The sequence below is a fragment of the Uloborus diversus genome, chromosome 10, assembly GCF_026930045.1.
Source record: "Uloborus diversus isolate 005 chromosome 10, Udiv.v.3.1, whole genome shotgun sequence".
Lineage (NCBI taxonomy): Eukaryota > Metazoa > Arthropoda > Arachnida > Araneae > Uloboridae > Uloborus > Uloborus diversus.
The window spans coordinates 34,228,252-34,250,720 of record NC_072740.1 but is presented as its reverse complement, the minus strand read 5'-3'; the positions used below and the strand labels follow the sequence as shown (position 1 = coordinate 34,250,720).

Sequence of the window (22,469 nt, the reverse complement as noted above, 5' to 3'; positions counted from 1 at the left end):
TTTTTTTTTTTCATAATTATTAGAATCACTTCAAGTTTCCAAGACATGTAAGCACAAAAAAATATTAAAACAAAAACAGTATGCACCCATATTTATGTAATATTTCTTTGAAATTCAGCATATAAACAATAATTTATATAGAAACAAAAAGTATAGCAGAAACAGCAACCTATGAGTTCACTGTTAATAAGCACATAATTTAAATGGCAAACAACACACATACACACAAAAAAAGAAAAAGAAAAAAAAAACAATGCAGTATCCATATAAAGACATATAACACACACCATGAAAAAAATTTGAACCTAAATTTTTAAAAAAGAATAACTACCTTGTTCTCAAAAGGAATAACACATGAAGCAAATTCAATCAGCTTGCTATTAGCCAATACTGTATTATATGGAGAAGTAATAACATCATCAACCAAAGATGGAAAAACAGCAGAAACAAACCTTTATCAGAAAATAATAAAACATACAATTTAGATAAATAAAACAAAATATGAAGTGAAAGAAATTCAAAACTGTAATTGCCTTCAACTGACAGAAGCTAAAACTATTTTAATATCATCATTCACCAAATTTGTACGCAACGATAGCTCAAAAATCTACGATTTAACAAGTTTTAATGAAAATATACTGTCTGAAGGTTACATGAGAAAATAAAATAAACTCAAAAGTTTCTTCACATATGAATTCCAGATGACACTCCACAAGTAACAAGAAAATGATGGGGAGTTAACAGAATAAATCACCAGAACACAATCATATTCTAAAGTTGAAATGAAAATACAGCACTTTTAAGCACTTTTTATTTCACTTCCGGGGCATTTCACATTATCTAGCTGTTATGGACTCCACACTTCACAGATACTAAAGCCTCTCATTCCCCCATCATTAAAAATATTTAGGATGAACTTAACTTTATAGTTCTACATATCGCTCATTTGAAAGAAGAGTGCCACAATACAAAAAAGTAAAATTTTACAGGAGAAGCATTTGAAGTTGAACTCTTCAGGCAATTTGCATTAAAAAAAGTAAGTTTGCTGCTCTCCAGTAGTTAATATTAGAACCAAAAATTTGTCATTATTTTTTACAGAAGAAAACATCCTTTAAAGGTATTTAAGCGAAGAAAAAAGAAAATGAAACATTTCGTATTGTGTCACCTTTCTTCCAAACAAGCGATACAGAGTGACAAGAAATAACTCGGACACACATGATACATCATAACTTTAATACTAATGAAAATATTTCAACTAAACTTCAAAATAAATTAGAACATATTATTTTGTCTAATATATTTACAAATTTTCAAAGTGGGTACCTTTAGCCTAAATACAGAGCTTTAAATGTTACAAAGTTTTTGGACTATGGGCCGCAACTCACTTACTGATATTTTATCTCTTTATTGCATAAGAAATTCTATATGGATGCGAAAGTTTTATGAGGTTTAGCACACTCATGTCTCCAAGAGGGACCAAACAGAAGAATATATTGGGTTCAAATCGGGGAATACAGTAGCCATTCTTGAGCTCCAATGAAATCAGGAAAAAATGTGTCTTGCACCACTTTTGAGTGCCTTTAAGCTCTGTGCGCAGGTACGGAATCCTGCTGGAAGGACCACAGGGTGGCGACAGGAACTGCGAAAAAAAGTTCCCTGACTTTTCCCTGATTTACGTTACCAATGATAATGGTTTTTCTTTCTTTGCTTTACTTGAAATCCATTGTATGTTTGTATAAAATGCAGTAATTTAAACGTTTTAAGTTAGCGTAAAGTTGTTGAACTAAAGATATATTTTAAAAAGATGCTACTTTTTAAACAAAATGGTTTAAAAAAACAAGACAATTGGGGGGGGGGGGGAGAGGAATGACCTACAAAACAGTATATTAAATTTTTATACAATGGAAAGATTATAGAAAAATTTAAAAAAAAAACTTTACTTCCAGAAAACACTTAGCATAAGAATTTAAGAAACTATTAAAATTACTTTTAAAAACATGTGAATTAATGATAGTTCAAAATAATTTCAATTACTTTTCAGTTCTAAGTTTTCAAACAGTATAATAATTGTTGCAAGAATAACAAGTAATAGTGAAAGAATAGAAATAATGTAGTTATTCTTATATAACTGACATATTTATGCAAAACAGATGTAACCATTTGACAACCATTCATAGGGAGCTTTTCTCTAATCAAGAACATAGGTTTTAATGAATGAATACAGCTTTTTAACCATAAAAAAATAAAGATATTTTCTTAAGTACACAAGTTAACTCTATTTCAAATGATTTCAGTATGTAACGAGAAAAAATCTTAGATTGCTTTTGTAACAAACAACTTTGAAATGCAAGGGAAAAAAAGAAAAAAAAAAGCAATCAGTTAATTTCAAAATATATAAAAGAAGAATACAACTTGGTTATAAAATTAAAGAATCACTAAAGTCTGAAGAAAAGAAAACCTTTATAATCTGCAGTGACAACAAATAGTATAACGGCAAAAAAACAAAGTTTTTTAAATTGAAAGTTCAATTTTAGCAATTAAATTAAAAACGCAAAGAAGCAATAACTTTTAAGCTTTTATAGTATTAATTAATTCAAAAACCAAAGATTTCTTCTTGAAATCGTGATTATAGTACGCTAATTACTTTGAGACAATGGAATAAAGGCAAAGGAGCTAAGGCATAATTGAAGGCTTCCTCTTTGCCTGTATGGTTGTTTATTTTACGTAGCATTGAAAGCGTAAAAGGAAATTTCAAGCTAGGTAAAATAAACAACCTAACAGACACAGAAGCAATCTTAGGAAGTTCATCCTGTGGTTAATAAGTAAGATTCAATACTTTGACGTTGAGGAAAAAGGATGCACAAATATGCGGCAGTGTATAATCGCACCTCATTAATTTTATTTATTTTTTTTGAACAGATAATTGGCGGAAAATGCTTAGGGAATTAAGAGTACTTAATTTTGTAAAGCAAAAAAAAATTTTTTTTCTTCAAAAAATCAATTTTCCCCTGATTTTTTGTTATTTTTTTCAAAATTCCCTGATATTTCCCTGACTTTTCCCTGATTAATAAAGTTCCCTGACTTTTCCCTGATCTCCCTGATCTGTCGCCACCCTGGTCCATCTTTTGTTTAAAAAGAACTTTTATGACCAAGGTAAGATAACACATTCCAAAATGAGTTTGCGATATGTTTCTTGATTAATCTTTATCTTTTGATCAACAAAAACAAGTTGTGTTTTCCTACTAGCAAATATCCCACCCCTATACCATTACCCATTGGGGTCATTGCTGCCCCTCAACAATGAAAGAAGGTCTTGGAGACACGGGTGTGTGCTAAATCTCATAAAGCTTTGATATCCCTAAAGAAATCCTTCTGCAAGGAATGAAAAAAAAAAAATCAGTATGTGAGTTACGGCCTAAGATCAAAAATTTTGTGACATGTTTAAAGCTCTGCATTAAGACTAAAGGAAACCAATCTGAAAATTTGTTAATATATTAGACACAATAATGTATTCTAATTTAATGTATATAAGTTTGGTTAGAATATTTTCATAGGTATTAAAAATAAAATGCAAAAAATGATAGCATTAAGTTATTTTTTGTTATCCAATAATTAGGTTTCAACACTAAAAAATGTTCAAATTTGCTAAAAATTTACAGAAAATATTGGGATGTATAATGCATGTTAGATGTTACGGACTCTACATGCAAAAGACATGGTGTTTTTAGCTAATACAAAGTTGACATTTTCTGAGAAATCAGTAACTATTCTAATATATTGAACTTTTCTTATAAAATGTCAGTTTGTAAATTTTTTATACATACATTTAAATGATAGCTTGAAAGTGCAAAAATCTTTTAAAATGGTTTTCTTATTGAATAACTGCTTGTTTAGAAGTATGTTATGGACTTGGCACATTTGTCTTGTGTAAGTAGTGCAAAACATGAAGAAACAGAAATTATGAAATTATTTCTCAATCATCTTCATGTTAGATGTAGCTTTCTGGTTATTTTTTTAAATCATGTGCAAAAGAACATGCCTAAAGAATAGTTGCAAATGAACCTTCAAAAAGTACATGCATGCCTTCAAATTTGCTTGTGGAAATAGATTTTAGTCAGTGATAGCTAAGTTTAATTCACTTGAAAGGTACTATGTGACTAAAATTATCATTTTTATGTCCAGATTGCCAATTCAAGATGCCAATGGATGTTTAAATCCTTATACTGTGCTGTGCTGCTTAGGTACCTATCCCTATAGGGGTACTTCAGTTACAGTCAAATTTTGCGTAACAAAACTATTTCTGAACATTAAAATTTAAAAATACGAACTGAAAAAAAAAAAAGAAAAACTGCCATTGGGATGTTTCTCAGACACTTGATTGAGGGCACTGCACCCTGCACTCTTTCAGGTAATTTTGTCATCTTTTTTGCATTTCTCAATGCATCCTCCTTGCCCCTTCAAAACTTTTAAAAACATTTGACCTTAAAAAAAAATTTTTTTCTTGCTCTAAAGATAAAAATTCATCTCAGCATTGCTCAGAAATGTAACTCTCTCATTCCACTTGTGCACTAGAATGGGTGTGGTAATATTCTACTACAAAACTTTGCACATTTAACTATAAAATTCTTCTATAAAAGTGTAGTCTTAACTGAAGGAGTACCCTTTTGTGAATGTCTGTTGAAACATTATTCTCCAAGACTGAATAAAGTAAAAAAAATAATAACAACTAAAATATTTGCAGTCAATAATGTAGGTACTATATGAAAAAGTTTCGAAAGTACCTACTTTGGAAGTGTTTAAAACATTCATTTGAAGAAAAAAAAATCTTTAAAAAAAAAATAATAATCTATACATATAAAAATGGATGTTGGTAAATGGTGTGGCTGTGTGTGTTCCCTAAGATCTCAGAAACTATCCGGCAGATTTGGCTGAAACTTTCACCATTTGTTCTTTTTGGTACTTAAAACGTTTATGAACCACTTTGAAAAAAAAAATCCGATTGTTAGTTCCTTTTTTATTCTAATTGAAGTCCCAATTTTTGCGTAAATGCCTCAATAAGGGAGTGAAAAAATACTTGCATGTGTTAACATTATGTGTCCATCGAAAGTGTTGATTTTTCTGCTGAAGATGACATCTGTCCGAAATTTCTAAGTTGTATAAAAAACGTGTTATAAGCTTTTTAGTTCCATTTTCGAAGGCTTCCATCAACCTAATTCATTATTTAGTGTATCATCTCAACTCCCAGTTGATATTTAGAATTGTTGTATTGTTGAATATTTTTTGCATTTTGTCTGACTGTTCAAGGCTTTTCTCAAGTCAAATCTTAAAGAAATGTTTTCCCACAAGATTGGCAAATGAATTTGGCTGATCATTTTCCCATTTAATTGGAAACTTGATAAAAATAGTGCTTTTTTTAAAATTATTTGTGCTGACTGGACACTTTCTCATTATCCAATCTACCAGCAGAAATCTTGCCAAATTTTTTGTTTCAGTAAATATTTCAGTAGCTGATGCATTTGGCAGTTTTTTCAACACTGTCGCTGTTTTTAAAACCAAAGACTTCGCAATAATGTATCTCAGCTTTCACCATGTAAACAAAATATCGCCATTAAAAGAATCTTTAAGACTTTTTTAATACGTAAAATAATCCATCAACTAAATTAGGCAAATCCAAAAACAGCACAAAACTTCCATTAATTTTTCTTTTTGCACAATTTTAAACAATTGCCAAATTTTACTACTTATTTTGGAAACATTTTGGATGAAACTGTTTAGCGCCATTTTATGGTGACCAAAAGTATCTCAGCATTCGGCAACAATATCTTTTTAAAGAAAATTAGTAACATACTGTTTTACAAAGTAAGGAGGGGGAGCATCATCCAAGGTATCCCAAAACAATTCCCGCTAATTCAGTAACATTTTAAATCGCACCAAGAACCCACAATAATAGAAATTTCCCAAAATAACTAAAGCAGGTATAAGGGGATTACTGGTGCAGCTACATTTTTTTAAACAATTTGTACTTCGATAGATGTACAGAAAAGGTAAGACTCCATGTAAAAAAATAAGTATTAACTAATAAATATTTTTAAACATGTGAAGTTTAGTTTCATACTTCGGAAATTCTTCAAATTTGTAAATGTGTGCTTTCATTTCTAAATGAATACTATTTTGCTTTTTATAGTTATATCTATATTAGTTTAATGAGTAAGAAAAAAGTTTGATTTTTAATCACGTCAAAAAGGTGTGTTTTAAATTCTTTCACTTAAAACAGAAAACAAGTGCAAGTAATGAGTTTTTTTCATAATTACTACTGACCCAGGCAACACCGGGTATTTTTGTTAATACTAATATATTTTTAAGACAACAATATCTTAATAGAGTATAATGAACAGTGTTGATTACAAGTAGCTATTCTTAATGCTCAGCTTACTTTACAATACTGTAATACTGAAATAGTCAATCTCACCTGGGTACTTTAGGAAATTCATGATACAAATATTCAAGAACAGCAGTACCTAGACCTGATCCTGTGCCTGCAAAGACAATAAAGATCGAAAAAGTTTGATGAATAAACAAATGAAACCAAAGAATCAACTAAACATGCAAGATAGGTAATAAGAAATATAAATAAGCTATTTTGAAAATACGATATGACTTTAAACAATGCTGTGCTAATCTTATTTGCATTAAATGCTTCGTTTTCATTTAACTATGACTTTAAGTAACAAATTTGAGCTGAAGTTGCATTGGTTGCAATTTTTTTTCTAGATGTTTGTACAGAAGTATTACATTATATAGAAAAAATTAACCAAACTTTTTCGGAGAATCAAGCTCAGCATGTCATAGTTTTATCATTAGTACATTCTATAAAATGTTGCTAGTGTATTGTGAGCTTTTACTTCACCTTAGCAAAAAGAGTGAATAAATCAGATAACATGGAATGACAATTATAACTTATCTTTCCCAAAACCCAGCTAATGATATTTATACATGCTTGACACCCATGATCTCCTGAGCCTGCCACAGAGGTGGTTTACGGGGGAGTTGGGCCTTGAAAACTGAGAAGTCTTTTTAACCCAGACTACGAGCCGAACAACCCATGGTCCAGCAATGACAAATGCATTGGTTTATACGTTGTAACCAGAACAAATTTAAAGTGCACCAGTCAACATTAGCATATAGAGAATATTCTGTGTCGGAAGACCTGTTCCAGGCCTACCACGAGCTACAACACCTGTAGAAGACCGTTTTCTAGTTCTTTCAGCCCGAAGGAGAAGAACCACACTGTGCCTCAGCTCTTTGCAGACCACTTTGTAGCATCAGGAAAAAGAATCTCTGCTACTACAGTGCGAAATTGTCTTCACAATGCAGGTCTTTATGAAAGAAGACTGTTTGTGTGTGTTCCGTTCAACGGACCACAGTGAAGGATCCACTTATGCTGAGCAAGAGAGCATGTTTCCTGTACCCAGCAGCAATGGGCTTCTGTGCTGTTCACAAACAAGTCCAGATTTACATTGGAGAGCGATTCAGAGCGTCTACTGATCTGGAGGGAACAGTGCACTAGATCCCATCAATTCAACACTGTTGGAAGGCATAGTCATAGAGATGGTGGAATCATGGTTTGTGGGCAGGGATCTCGCTCAGTGGTCACACTGACATGCATTTGTTCCATGGAGGAACTCAGACTGGTCTGAGATCCTTGATCCAAATGTTAGCCCATATGCTGGTGCTATTGGTAATGACTTCATTCTGATGGATGGCAATGCACGACCTCACCAAGCTCGGATTGTTGAGGAGTATCTTGAGGACCACGATTCAGAACAAACGGAATGGCCAGCTTGATCTCCAGACCTGAATCTGATAACACATCTTTGGGACTATCTTAGCAGACAGGTTGCAGCTTTAAATCCTCCTTCAAGGTCATTACATGAACTGGAACAAGACTTACTCTTTTTCTAGTCTTCGCTTCCTGTTCCGGCGTCCGACAACTTCATAAACAACATGGAAAATTGATGCCGCTTATGCATTCAAGCAAGAGGGGGTCGGGGGGACACATTCCTTATAAAAACCCATTTTTGTATTGTTTTTATGACATTTTACTACATAACACAGTGATGTTCTGTTTTCTTCAAGAATGGACTTTTCTGCAAATATTGCTTTTTTTGTTATAAATCATTTTTGCAATACACTTATGTAAATTTCTATGACACATTCAATAAAAAACTTTTTGATGCACATATCCTCCAAAAATTTTTTGTTTCTACATTCATTCATTTACAAGATGGATGCAAAAAACTGGTTGTCCCATAACTTTTTGAGACCTGTGCATTAGGGCTGGGCAATGCAGGAATTTCTACATTGTGATGCATTGCCAACCTTACATCATGACAGTTTTATTTTTTTAATAGCTTTACTTATAACTGCTTATTTAAATTTTAAATTTTACATCATATATTCAAGATGAAAAATCGAAATTATGCCTCATACAACAGATTCAATCAGCAAGAAATTGTCAAAAAAAGAACCAGCATTGAAAGTGTAAGTAACAGAAAATATTACAGACGTGTTTTGAGATTACAATGAAACTATTTTTTCAATGCAAAAAGATGCAAGCTCATGGAAACATCTCATCTGCATGCATTTATAAGGGGGTTCCTCGAAGCACCAAAATACGTGTGTTTTGGTGAATGATTATAAGATAAGCTTTGTTCATTAACAAATTTTCTGTCAAGACATTAAAAAATTGCATTTCCTGCAAGTTTTGAGAAAAATTGAGGTCTTGGTTTGCTAATGATACTTCCACACACTGAACCTTCTTTAACAAAACCAATATCCTCAGTGAAGAATTTATTTTCCTTCTTCATGAATCAAACAAGCATAATTTTAATCACAGAAATATGTTTGTGCTGATTGTACGAACCAAATTAATAAATGTCGTGCTAGGCACAAAAGTGGAATCTACAGTTCAGCTCAAACTGAGATATTGCTTTTAAAGTTTGGCTCATCTGTACATTTGATTCAGATGTTTTTTTTTTTCCAGGATGTTTTTAAAAAATAGTTCCTGATCAAATGACACTAAAACATTTTATTTATTAAATAAAATACGAAACCAAAACTCATTTTTGCTCAAAAGTGCAGGCATGACTACTTTTATTACTTTGCTCAGCACGGACCATATGGTTAACTGAAAATTCAGTTTACATTTTGGTCCAGCTTTAAAATCCATTACACAGTTTTGGTTTGGGATTTCTGTTGGAGAGATAAAGAAAAACCAATTTAGTTTTGATTTGGACTTAGACTTGATTGGAAAAAAAACAAAACTCAATAGCTTTCATTTTTAAACAGTAAAATTATGTTGCAAGGAAAAGATATCATACTTATTTTTTTTTTCAAAAAATATTAATCATATTTGAAAGTTAATAGTTGCATTATTATTTCAAACTTCAAAGGCAAACTAAAATAGAAAATGTAATTGTTATGATTAGACACATCTTACCAAATATTATTGGTTGAACGACAATTTGGCTTATTTCTGGTGCTTGACCAAGAAAGTTCTCAGTTTTAAAGCAAAAAGGCTATTTTTTTTCTAATTAAACTTAGCTGTATGTGTATTTCTGTCAAGCTGAAAAAGAAGATGCTACGATTGCATATATTTTTTAATGCTTAACCCTTTATATGTTTCAAGAAAAACAATACTATTAAGAAACCCTATTTTTATTCATAAAAAATCAATTTTTCCATTTTTTCCAGTTTTCCCAGGAAAAAACTTTTTTTTCCCACCACATGAAAGTTTCAGGAAATTCTACATCTCTAGTCAGGTTGTAATCTTTGACGGGGTGTACTTCGGCCCAAAAATTTATTTGGGGAAAAAATGCTTTTAACTTTTTTTTGTATTTTAGCAGATGTAAATTCTAAAACTTCGGAGGTCAGGTAATCCACCTGCCTGGATTGACATGGTATCAACCTTACACAAAATACAAACTATAATTTCAATTTATGCAAGTACTTGGGTAGAAAACTATTGATAAGTTTCAAAATATAATCAAACACTTAGTCATGCAACATTAAAGGATACATATATTTTTTTTACATTAACTTACTTGATAACTATAACTAGTACTAGTATCTAAGCAAGTAATAAAAAACCTTTACACATCCAAAAAAAAAAAAAAAATGAGCAATGAACATGTTAAAACTCATAAATGAGTTATTGAGATGTTATTAATATACTAATTTGATGATATGGTGCTATAATTTGTTTAAAATGATCATTGATGATATATTCTATTTACAGGCTGGTATATAGCACAGAACTGAAGAGAAATAAATGTTATATACTTGCCTCCTCCAACAGAATGTATAAGATAAAAGCACTGCAGGCTATCACATGCTTCAGCTTCTTTTCGAAATAAAGCTGTAATATCATTTTGATACTTAGGGCCATACACCATATTTCCTACAGCCCTAAAGTAATTAGGTAAAGAGAACAGATAAGTTGAAGGAAAAATAATTTCACATATTTTCAATACTTTTTCAGTTGAATATAATAACTGGAAAGTCTTTATTTTGGTAGCAATTTTTAAGTCATGAGTCTTTTCTTCGACATACAGAATTTCTCCAGTAATCAAAACCCTACTTCAGTCAGATGTCTCAAAAACTGGGAGGAAAAGAAAAAAGAAAGACACCCTAACCAGCAACTAAGATCAAAAATTGCAAGGCCATTCACAGAGCATAACTAGCTTTTACCTAGAATTTCAGGACTACTGAAGGTGGCTTAGATTGGATAAGAGCAAGGGAGGATGTTTTCTTGAAATAATTTCTTTAGGACAAGGGATTACAATGGCATAAAGGAAGAACGGGGGGGGGGGGGGCATTGAGGAGATAAATGCATAAAGAAAGACACTGAAACCATGCTGTATAACTCGAACTCAATTAGCTGTATAAAAACGAGACTTTTTGTCACATTGTAGCTCACATTTTTATGAGAAAAAAAAAGTGACAGTGAAAAAAATCTGGAACAAGCTCTCATTGAATACAAAAGAACTTCAATCTATAAAGCTATCAAACAATACAAAATTCTAAATACGTATAAAATTTTAAGGAGAGATGAATAGTAAAGAATTCTAGGAGTAAAGGTGCAGGAAAACTGCTATGTTGGGAGATTCTTTAGTGAGACGATTCTATACTAAAAGAATGATTGCTACTAAATCTAAAATTGGTGGCATGACAAAGAGACCACCAACTGAGAAAGATATTAAATTAAGGTAAATGCACCAGTAGTGACCAGTGCTTCAATAGTGGCAACTTCAATGTTTATATTTGAAAAGGTAGGATTCCAGGTCTCCCAATGGATTCAAAACTGCATCAAAGGTGCAAGAAATATAACCTGCATGTTTGAATGCATTGGGAAACCTGGAATCCTATTTTTTTCAATAAACCTTGAAATGGCCACTACTGAAGCACTAATAAGCACTGGCCACTACTGGTGTGTTTACCTTACATTGTGCAGAGCATTCTGAAAACATTTGTCACTTTGAACAGTAATTGGTTGCAATGATGATGTACCAGAAGTACTGTATAAAGTTTTTGATAAAAGGCGGTCTAATGCAGCGGTTCCCAACCTTTTCCCTCCCTCTTGAAAACCCCTTGTAAAATGGACAAGAAGTTTGCAAACCCCTTGTGCACTAAGCAATAAGTAACAAACAAAAAAAAAGGGGGGAGGGGGAAAACGAAAGAAGGTCACGCATACAATTAAATTTGAAAGAAATGTACAGAATGAAAAGTACAGAGTACACATTGCTGCAAACTAAAATGATTGCTAGAAAATGAATGCAAAACAAATTTAATAAAGAACAAACCCAGTGATTATTCTTTGTTAAGCTTCAGTCAACTTAGAAAAAATTCTTAATGATATAGTTATGGAATAAAGGTGCTCAAAGTTTGACTCAAGTGTCTGACAGTTTCAGTCTTACTTTAGGTTGAGCATTTAATTTGCTTCTTTGTGTGTGTTAAAATCCTTTTCCATACGGAAACATTGTTTGTCCAAAAGGGGATATAAAATTTAAAAAGTCTTTTTTCTGACACAACAGTATATTTATTTGTAACATTGAATCAGATGTCAATCAAAGAATAACTTTCTTGCAACAAAATTAGAACAGTATTGAAATTTATATATGTTTTGTAAAGAACTACAAATCTCACTGTTTGGTAGGAATAGACTGCTCACATTAATCATGTGACAGCGATTTCAGATAATCAAATGGCAATTTCAAGTATGAGTGTTAAAAACTTTTCTTGTTCTTAAGCACACTTATTTTTAATTTAATTTTCAAAAATAATAGAAACACCTTGAATTAACTCTAATTATTAAATAAATGGTAGTTTGAACCAACAAACATTATGTCCACTTGTTAAGAAAAGCCCTTCCTAAACAAATTTCATGAATTCCTTTTTTAAATACAGCGCAAATCAAGTTGCATGGTTTAATGCCTTTGAATTTCTTTACTGTGTAATTCACGCTATAGCAAGCTTCACCCATGAAATTTTTCTTGAGTAAAAAAAATTTTTTTTTCACTTCATAGAGTATTTTTGGGTTGGCAACCATTCCTTCTCTTTATTGAATGAAAGCTTAAAGGAAATTGCAGACTAGGTATTATGAAAAATACTGCAACAGCAGCAAGAGTGCACTTCTATGCATTTTCAGCACAACATAGTGCTATAGCTCTTTGCCACACTTTAATGGTAAAGCAGGCGTTCGCATGTGCTCCATGTAATATTTTCATCAGTTCAATCCTGTTTTCCGATCAAAAGCTACTAAGCAAATTAAGGCATTTATATGTTTTCGTTTTCATCTACATTACATCCAAAAGTTACACTTCTTCTGCACTCGATGAAAACGATAAAAACCTACACCTTGCAAGAGACAAATGAATAAATTTGAACAAAAAAATGCCTGAATTATGAAATTCTGCCATTACAATATTTTCTCAAACCCCTTTAATATCTAGGGGTTCCCGAACCACTGGTTGGGAAACAATGGTCTACAGTATTGGTAATAGAAAATCAGTTTCAGAGGAAATCAAGAGTAAAAGCAGTGCCACCTTGCATCAAAGCTTTTACATATGTATGATAATACTTAAAAATTCAAAAGAAAAGAAAACAATCTATTAAACAGCTTTAAAACTACTTGAGATATAAGTAAAACAGGCCAGAAGTGTGATGCTACAAAAATGTAGTGGTTTTGTTTTGCAAAACACATTTACAGCCCTTGTGAATTTAAAAACATAAAATAAGAATAAATATTTTCATGTATGTGTGAAAGTTGGCAACAAAAAGCATTGTACTTATAACAGCCTTCCTCTCACCCAGTCAAACATGGCATATTTTCAAATTTATATTTCTTCAAAGCAGACCATTTATACTCATAAATTATGATAATTTTAGCAAATAGTTATTAATATAAACTGAAAATGAATTTAATTCATAGATTTTGTCCCAAGTTTAGTTAAGTTTTTACTTTACTTTCTTATTTTATGTTAATAACTACGATTTGCTATTTGAACATGAATGAGATAAAGACTTTGCAGTTCTTGTCTTCTATTGGCTATTTCGGAAAGTGTTTAAAGTCTATGTGGATCACATGGTAGAGTTTTTGAAAGGTAATTAAAAGGTTCTCCATACAAAATCGATGGCCTGAGATAACAAACATGAATAACAATCACGGTTCAAACAATTTTCTTAAAGCAATTCTAGTAAAAGTCCTTGATATCTATAAAAATTAATTCAAAGTTGAAAGCAATTAAATACTATACCAATTATTTCCAGATCCTGAGACATCAGTCACCAGCTGCTTATGACTAAATAAATCTTTTAAAGGACCTCTCAGAGTTTCAGAGATTACACCTTCTTCCATATCAATTAACACTGCCTGCGAAATATTTAAAAATTTTAGATTTTTTTAAAAAAGATAATTAACAAATACTGATCCACACAAAATCAGTAAACTAATCTGCTTTTATTGCAATAAACCACTAAAACTTCTGTACTTCATCACTGATAATTTATATTGATTATTATTAAATAACTAGAAAATAACCCGTCATGGTATGATGGTTGCAAATTATCCTTTTATCAAAAAGATTGGCAGTCATATTTGGCTTGTTTCAAAAAATATCTCTACTTTAAAGCCAGACTAATGGAAGTCACATTTTCACTACTTTGCAGGAGAGCATAAAACATTAGTTTACTGTATACCAAGGTTGGGAATGGTGCTCTTAAAACATTAAAACAAATATAAAGGGTTTTTTTCCTTTAAAAAAAGAAAGAAAAAGTTGTGATGTCTTAATGGTACATAGGACTCTACATGACATGCAATATATGGTTGATACTCAACTTTGAAAATTAAAAGTAAGGAGTTTTTAAGGAGTGATGCAGGGATCAATTTTATTTTTTCAGGACTAATGTCTTGCTTAAAGATGCATTTTTTAAAACATATTTCAGAAAAAATGTGTGCAACTCTTAGATTATTTATTTTTGCTTTCATACAATAAATACACTGAATGCACAAACATATTAAATTTATAGTAAAATATGCATTTACTGATTTTGGAACTTGAGCCGACTCAGAACTAAATTCAAGCAAGAGGGGGGAGGGAGGTAACAATTGAAATATATTTAATTTTGAGAACAAATTCAAAAAAATAAATAAATAAATAAGTGAGACAGCTTGAAAGTTAGTATTTTCTAAAAAAAAAAAAACCAAAACACATACTAATAATATCCTCGCCAAAAAACTACTTTAAAAAATAAAATAATTATTAAAATAAGCTTAGCTGAAAGTAGTGCAGGCTGAAATAACTACTATCAAAATAATTTAAAAATTTACATGATACAAAAGCACAAATTTCAAACACAAACAATTTTCAGCAAAATTTGTGTTTGATTTTGATATATTTTAAAAACATAAGGTTTTGCTCATACAAGATTGAAATACAGATATTCAATCTGAATATTAAGGATCCTTTTAAAAAAATTATAAAAATTATTTTAATCTTCAACACAGATCAAAATTTCATCGACTAATTTTAAGTTAATTTTTAAAATTAAAAAGAACCCCTACTACTTAAAGATACATGATTTTATATATACATACATTAACTGTACAAAACACATTTCTTACATTCAAATAGATTTTCCAGTCAAAATATTGTGCATATGGTAAATTTAACTTTAAATGAGTTGAAAAGTTACTTTTGAGCTGGTAACATGCTAATTATCTCCAAAATATTACGTTAAGGTGAAAGGTAAGATTTTCTGATCGTGCCTTGCAAATATTTTTCAAGTAATAGAAATTGCACTTGCTACAGGACATATTGAAAAAGATTTAACTAGATGCAATATACTTAAATCTCCTAGCCATTACCATAAGAACTAATTCAAGGCTTTACATATTTATAAATACAAAAGCGTAATAACAATAGAGATATTACGTATGCATTAAAAAAGTTCAAACAATTGAAACAAAAATTAATTTCAGAATGCAATTTTGTATTTAACTTTTTCACATTTGATACTTTCAAAGAAACGAATTTTGTTTTAAAACTTTTCAATTCAATGATTTAAATAAAAATGTAAAAAAAGTTTTTTTTTTTTTTTTTGCCTCTTCACAAGGTATAGTTAACATTAGAAACACAAAAAATTTTATTCCCATGGCGGATGCAAAGAGATTCAAAGTGAACATGTTAAGAGTTAAAAAAAAACCGCACATAAAAGCAGTTATTCAAGTAAAATTATTTTGGAATAGCATTTTAGAGCTCTATGATAGGTATGTTATTAATAACAATCGAGGTAATGGAAGCTAAATTCATATTAAACCAGCGATTTAGATTTTAACTTTTTGACTCTCATAAAGGACATAGAATTTCACTTGAAAATTTTTAACTTTGTGATTTTAAATGGAACAAAAAGAAATTTCATTTATTCCCCCCCCCTCCAAAAAAAAAAAACATAGAATGCATAAAAAAATCAGAAAAACTGATTCTCATATTGGATGCAAAGAAATTGTTTTAATCAAATTGGAAGCATTGAGTTTTAAAATGGAAAATAAAAGAATTTATTAAAGCAAAATAATTTTAGAATGGCACTTTAAGATATTTTACAAGAGGTATATTATTAATAACCATTGACATAACTGTTGGAAATTTAAAGTAAGGAAAAAATTTTAGGATATGGGGATGAAAATAGCATAACAAAAAAAAATTAATCAGATTTCTGGTACAGTGAAACTTCTATGAGCAACAACCTCTAGATAGCAACCAACTCCATTAACGACCACTTTTCTAAGGCACTGATTTTTCCCTGTATATGACTAACGTTAAAATACCTATGGGAAAGACCATTGAAACCTCTCACAATGACAGGAAAATTGTGAATCTCAGCATTAACAATTATGGGAATTTTTGTAAAAAAAAGTCGAAAACTTTGTACTATGGAATGAGTAAAACGACAACAACGTGCATAAAGTACAAATAAAGTAATAAAATAGAGTTAAAAACTCAGCAAACAGCTGTTTCGGGGCTGTCAAATGCAAGCCCCTTCATCAGTGCATAAAAGAAGAAAAAAAGTCCGCACAATGTAGACCGAATGACAAAATGTCATTCGTTTTTTTGTCGTTCGGTCTACATTGTGTAGACTTTTCGTTCTTCTTTTATGCACTGATGAAGGGGCTTGCATTTGACAGCCCAGAAACAGCTGTTTGCTGAGTTTTTAACTCTAATTTATTACTGCATTTGTACTTTATGCACATTGTTGTTGTTTTACTCATGGGAACTTTTGTTAGAGAAAACTCAAAAAGAGAGTGACAACAAAAGAAAAGCAATAGAACATTTAGTTTGTACACAGATCAGTTTTCTCATGTTTTAACGAAGGTGGAAGGGAACCAGAATAAGGGATTAAAATAGATTCTTCTGTGGGTCCAAACATGTTCCTGTCTTGCCCTCTTTGTTTGGAACCTCAAAAATTTCACAAAAAGAAGGGCGTTGTTTTTCAGACCCTTGTGAAGCTAAGGTGGCACATGCACATCTTGATGCATGTGATGCGGGCGCCTGTCATTGAGGGCTGTTGAAAAGAATATAACTTCTTTAATTGGTTGTTTCTTGGAATTTCTTGATTGCTTACAGGAGTGGGGGAGAATGGAGCATTCCTAGTTCATAACAGCAGAAAAAATCTAATTTTAACACATTTGAATAGCTCAAGAATTGGTTTCAGTGAAGTTGCATTCTGCATTTCATCACCATACATCGCAGTCAAAATTCAGAAAAAGCGAGTTATCTCAGGTTTGAGAAACAAGTACAAGTTATCAACTTACACAAGGGAGGAAGATCAGAAAGGAAATTAATGTAAAAGGTATATTTTATATTAAAAAGGAGGGAAAAAAGTTTACACTAATTAAATACATTCTTATCATACTGTTCTTGATTAATACATTGCAGGAAGAAGAAAAAAAACAGCTATTTGTACTGTATTTGCATATTCGAAAATGACCTCTAAGAATGACCAACCTTCATTAACGACCATCTTTTTCAAGTACTGAGAGTGGTCGTTCCAAAGAAACACAAAAAAAATACCAGAATTCCAGTAAAATTTAGCTTAACGTAATCACTCGCATCTGGGATTCATGATAAAAGAAAATCTTTAAGGCCATGTAAAATAAAAAATAAGGAGTTTGTAAGGAGATAATAACAAAATTCAGGAGTTTTAAGTGCTGACAGGGGTCAGAGTGGTGATTTCAAAAATTTTAGGACACAATAATGATAAACAATTTTGACATTTTTAGGACAACAAAAATCAAGTTTTTTTTAAACTTAAATGTAATTTATAAGCTTGACTTTCATAGTGGATAATAAAACGTTTCAAATTCAATCATGAAAACTACAATAAAATGCATTCCATCTTTTATTATTCAACACAATGACACATTATGAAGCAGAAGTGTATACCACAGACCAGTAGGATAAATGTATGTCCAATTGCTTTTTTACTTGCTTTGTTGTTTCATCAAAGTGAATAACAAAGAATGATGAAAAAATATCCTTAATTAAGGAGGGATTTAAAGTAAGGCGCAAGTCCAAAACTTATTACGTACTTAACTTTTATCAGATAATTTGATACTTTTTGCTATCTCAGTATCATCAAAAATATCCCAGTAAATTATAGATAAATCACTTAAATATGCAAACAAATAATTTTTTTACGGCAACTAAAACTAAGAAAACCTCTGCTTTTGAAATTTTATCTTTGAGTGAATTTGGAACAAAAGCTTTGGATTGCTTCATCATAATAAATTCATTTTCAGCGGAAGACAAAGAACAAGGAATTACAGAATGCAGTTTGATTTTTCAAGCTACTTGTTAATCTCATATGTCACGCCGCATCAGCAGGACACAACAAAATGGAAAATCCAGACCCTCCTCCAGGCTTGGGCGGGAGGGGGCCACGCCCACCTTGCCCCTTGATTCTTAGAACGTGCCCAACTTGTCCTTTTGATTTTTAGAACGCGCCCAACTTGCCACTTTATCGGTAAAACGGTGCCCTGATTGCCTTTTTGTTCATGAACTGGCACTCTTTTGATTTAAGATTCTTACTAGGAAAAGAAGGTGTCTCTTCCCCTTGTTTCCTTACAATGTCTTTCTTCTAAGTGAAAATAGCAAATATCTGCCCCTCCTTCTCTCCTCCCAACTTGGATACCTTACATTATCAGTTATCGCAAGGGATAAAAAGTGGCCTTGGCATTGTAGAGACTAAACAATGTTCTTCCAGGGGCCTTTCACTTTGGGAACACTACTGATAAGCCATTCATGAATTACCAAAATCACTTTCTTACTCCTTGCCTCAGGGTTTGCATTGCCACCTTTTATTCAATAGTGGGGGGCTGTTTACACTAATTTCCAGTGAAGAATACTGGCTATCATTCTTCCTTTTATCGCTTCATGACAAGGGAAATGTTTCTTTGCCCAATTGACACATGTTTTAAGATAATTCTAACTCTTCTCTTCCAGCCCGATAAACGTTTAGTTAGCCCAGCATTTTAGAATCTTTCATTCAAATTCAAGTTTTTAATAGCGCTTTTACATTTTGAATTAAAATTAAGCAGGTAAGCAGGTGCAGTGGAGCGCCACAAATCCCCCGACCTGAAATTCATCAACGTCCGAAATCCGCATCAATTTTTTTCGATTTTCTTTTTTTTTTGGCACTGCCAATTTATTTTCAAATTTTGTTACAGTCTATATTAATTTAAATCGCGATTACTTGCTGAAACAGTTGTTTTCATGTGTAATTCGTGGATAAAATGTTCTGTTTTATTATTTTGTTTATATGCATGCCGAGCATTTTTTGGTCTGAAAAATACATTTGTATTTTTGCTCAGTATACTTCACATTGAGTACTACTGACAAAATAATCAAAAATATTAAAAACCGAAAGCAGATGCTAAAAGATTGCTGCAGATGTACAGCAAAACGCTAATATTTTGCGTGACACCTGGCATCAAAACAACATAAAAATATGAGAAAAATACAAAAAATTCAGCCTTGTAAAAGCCAAATTTGGATGATTTTTACATTTCAATTGAAAACAAATGATAAGTTAAAAAAAAAAAAAAAAAAAAAAAACAAGTCCTTTCAAACTGGTGCCGTATATTAGTTTTTGTTTTCTTACTGTGATGGTTACTACAAGAGCAATTATTACTTTTTGTATTAAAAGTTTAAGTTACAGCTAGTAACAGCTGAAAGAATTAGCTATCATAATTTCTTTCAAATCAGTGATTGGCAACCTAAATCCTGTGTCAATCTACTTTCCAAGTACCGCGATCGCCAAGATTGACTTCGGAACAGGGGATGGAGGAATCTCTTCTCTCTGTGGCATTCTATTGGTAAAATTATCTTGCTCTAAAAATAAGTACAACATTCGAAACAAGCTTGATCCGTAAATTAATTTTTCCTTTTGTGGACATTTTTCAATAGCAAAAGTAAGAAACAAATATTTCTCTTAAATATTAGAAGTTGGGGCACCTCCAGTTTCCAGCAATAATAAAAAGTTCTGGAAATGTTTTGAATAACTTTTGTTTCAGAAGTTCTGTCAAATTCTTTTGCAGAAAATAATGTTTTTCATGGCACTCTGAAAAAAAAAAATCCAGAATATTATAAGGATTGACTGAAAACGGGCTCGAGATCGACCGTTCGATCGCGATCGACTGGTTGCCTGCCACTATTTTAAATGATTATATATAAAAAAAAAATCAACTGTTTTAAGAAGTGATCCATGACTGTTTCAAAGTTTTTATTGCTGCGACAGTAAAACATTTGAACCCAAGAATAACAGTATTTATCCTACGACTATATCCACTAATGCTTTGAAGCGATAACATGCCTTTTACTTTTGAAAAAAATGCCATTTTCTCAAAAAAGTGCCCTTTTAAAAAAATCAGCACCCTGCCCTTCTTTAATCCTGGGGGAAGCTCTGGAAAATCCTTGATTATCAATATTGAAAAGATAGTGTACAAATATAAATGTGACGATCAGCAACAGGCTCTGGGCCCAGCTAGGCCGGTCCTAGTCAGTTTATAAGTCCCCAATGAAGATCAATGGCCCTCTTAAAGCTATCCACCCCCTTGCTCATTACCACCTCTTCCGGTAAGTTTTCCAAGTGCCCACGACCCTACTAAAGAAGTAATTTTTCCTAATTTCCAGGTTAGCCTGAGATTTGAACAGCTTAAAGTGAGAAAATTTAACCCGGTAACATCTTTCATTTTGATAAATTTAAACAATTGAATCTTGTCCCCTCTGGCTCTCCTTTGCTCCACGTTATACATATTAAGCCTATTTAAGTCTGTTATCATAGTCTAAATCTGAAAGTCCTCTTACTAGTCTAGTAACCCTTCTTTGAACCCTTTCCAATACAGAAATATCTTTCCTGAGATAAGGAGACCAAAACCGAACAGCATACTCCAAATGAGGTCTTACTAAACTCCTACATAATGGCAAAAGAACCTTCTTGGATTTCTTTGAAATAGATCTATTGATAATCAGGATTTCAAGTTTAGTCAACAGTGCAGCATTGCAAGTAAGAAAGCCAACAGAATGCTCATAAGATACCCAGATCAATAACGTTTTCTGTCTGACTAATGACCAAACCCTATAAACGATAACTTGTACGCTTATTTCCATGATCCAAGTGTAGCACTTGACATTTCCCTACATTAAATGCTATATCCCACCTATCCACATACTTAGAAATATGATCTAAATCCTCTTGAAGCTGTTTTACTTGTTCTTCATTTTCTCCCACATCCCCATAACTTTTACATCATCAGCAAAACAAATTATGCTTCCAGTAATATTTTCATTGGTGTCATTCGTAAAAATAATAAGCAAGAGAAACCCTAAAACTGAACATTGAGGAACCCCGTTTAAAACATAACTCCATTTAGAATGATTTCCCTCACAACTACTCTCTTTCCTTCCAGTCAGCCCATTTCCAATCCAAAGTAAAGTTTTTCCTCCTATTCCTATATCAGCTGAGAAAAGCAACATGCGGTACCTTATCAAAAGCTTTTTGAAAATCAATATAAACAATATCCACACTTTTTGTTATCTAAATCCAAGGTAACCTTATCATAGAAAAGCAATAAATTAGTAGCACACGATTTACCTTTCCTGAAACTATACTGCAAACTAGTCTACAGACTGTTAATCTCTAAGAAATTCATAATATTAATTTTGATCAAAGTTTCGAAAATCTTACATTCCACTGAAGTCAGACTTACAGGTCTATAGTTCCCAGCATTACCTTTAGACCCTTTCTTGAAGAGCGGCATTATGTTAGCCAGTTTCCAGTCCTCTGGCACTGTCCCTGAGTTATAAGAAGCATTGAAAATATTTAAAATAGCATAACCACTTCCTTTGCACATTTTTGGATAAATATTATCTGGTCCCGGAGCTTTAGTTGCTTTAATTTTTTTCAAATGAAATAGAACCTCCTCCCTGGAAAAAACAAAATCCTCAAGCTGCATAATGGCTTGTGTCTTGCTAGTGTCAACTGTTGAGATACAGTTATTGCTAAACACACAGGAAAAAAGTTATTAAGAACATTTGCAATATCCCTATCGTTTTGGATTAAATTTCCATGCTCATCAACCATTGGCCCAATTTGACTATTTTGAGCTTTCCCAGAATTTGCGTAAGCGAAAAATCTTTTAGGATTCCCATCAATGTTATTTGCTATCCTTTGCTTCAATTCCCTTTTCCGAAAATCCGTACCGAATACTTAAGATTTCGTCTTCCGTTACAATACTGGAACCTATCTGCACTCTGACCAGTTTCCTTAAACTGACGAAAAGCCGCTTGCTTACAATTTAGAGTTTTAATCTCCCTGTAGAACGACATGGGCCAAATTTTAGTACTAACATCTTT

General features: G+C 31.9%; 1 protein-coding gene across 1 annotated transcript in view; it reads right to left on the bottom strand.

Moving 5' to 3' along the window:
• LOC129231712 (tubulin epsilon chain-like) overlaps positions 1-22,469 on the bottom strand; it is an 86,264-nt gene that overhangs the window by 24,817 nt on the left and 38,978 nt on the right. The window contains exons 12-16 of the mRNA XM_054866075.1: positions 13,815-13,930; positions 10,346-10,467; positions 7,780-7,884; positions 6,470-6,536; positions 332-452 (exon numbers count right to left, since the gene is read on the bottom strand). Of these exons, the coding sequence (XP_054722050.1) occupies positions 332-452; positions 6,470-6,536; positions 7,780-7,884; positions 10,346-10,467; positions 13,815-13,930 (531 nt within the window). The remainder of the gene's footprint in view (positions 1-331; positions 453-6,469; positions 6,537-7,779; positions 7,885-10,345; positions 10,468-13,814; positions 13,931-22,469) is intronic.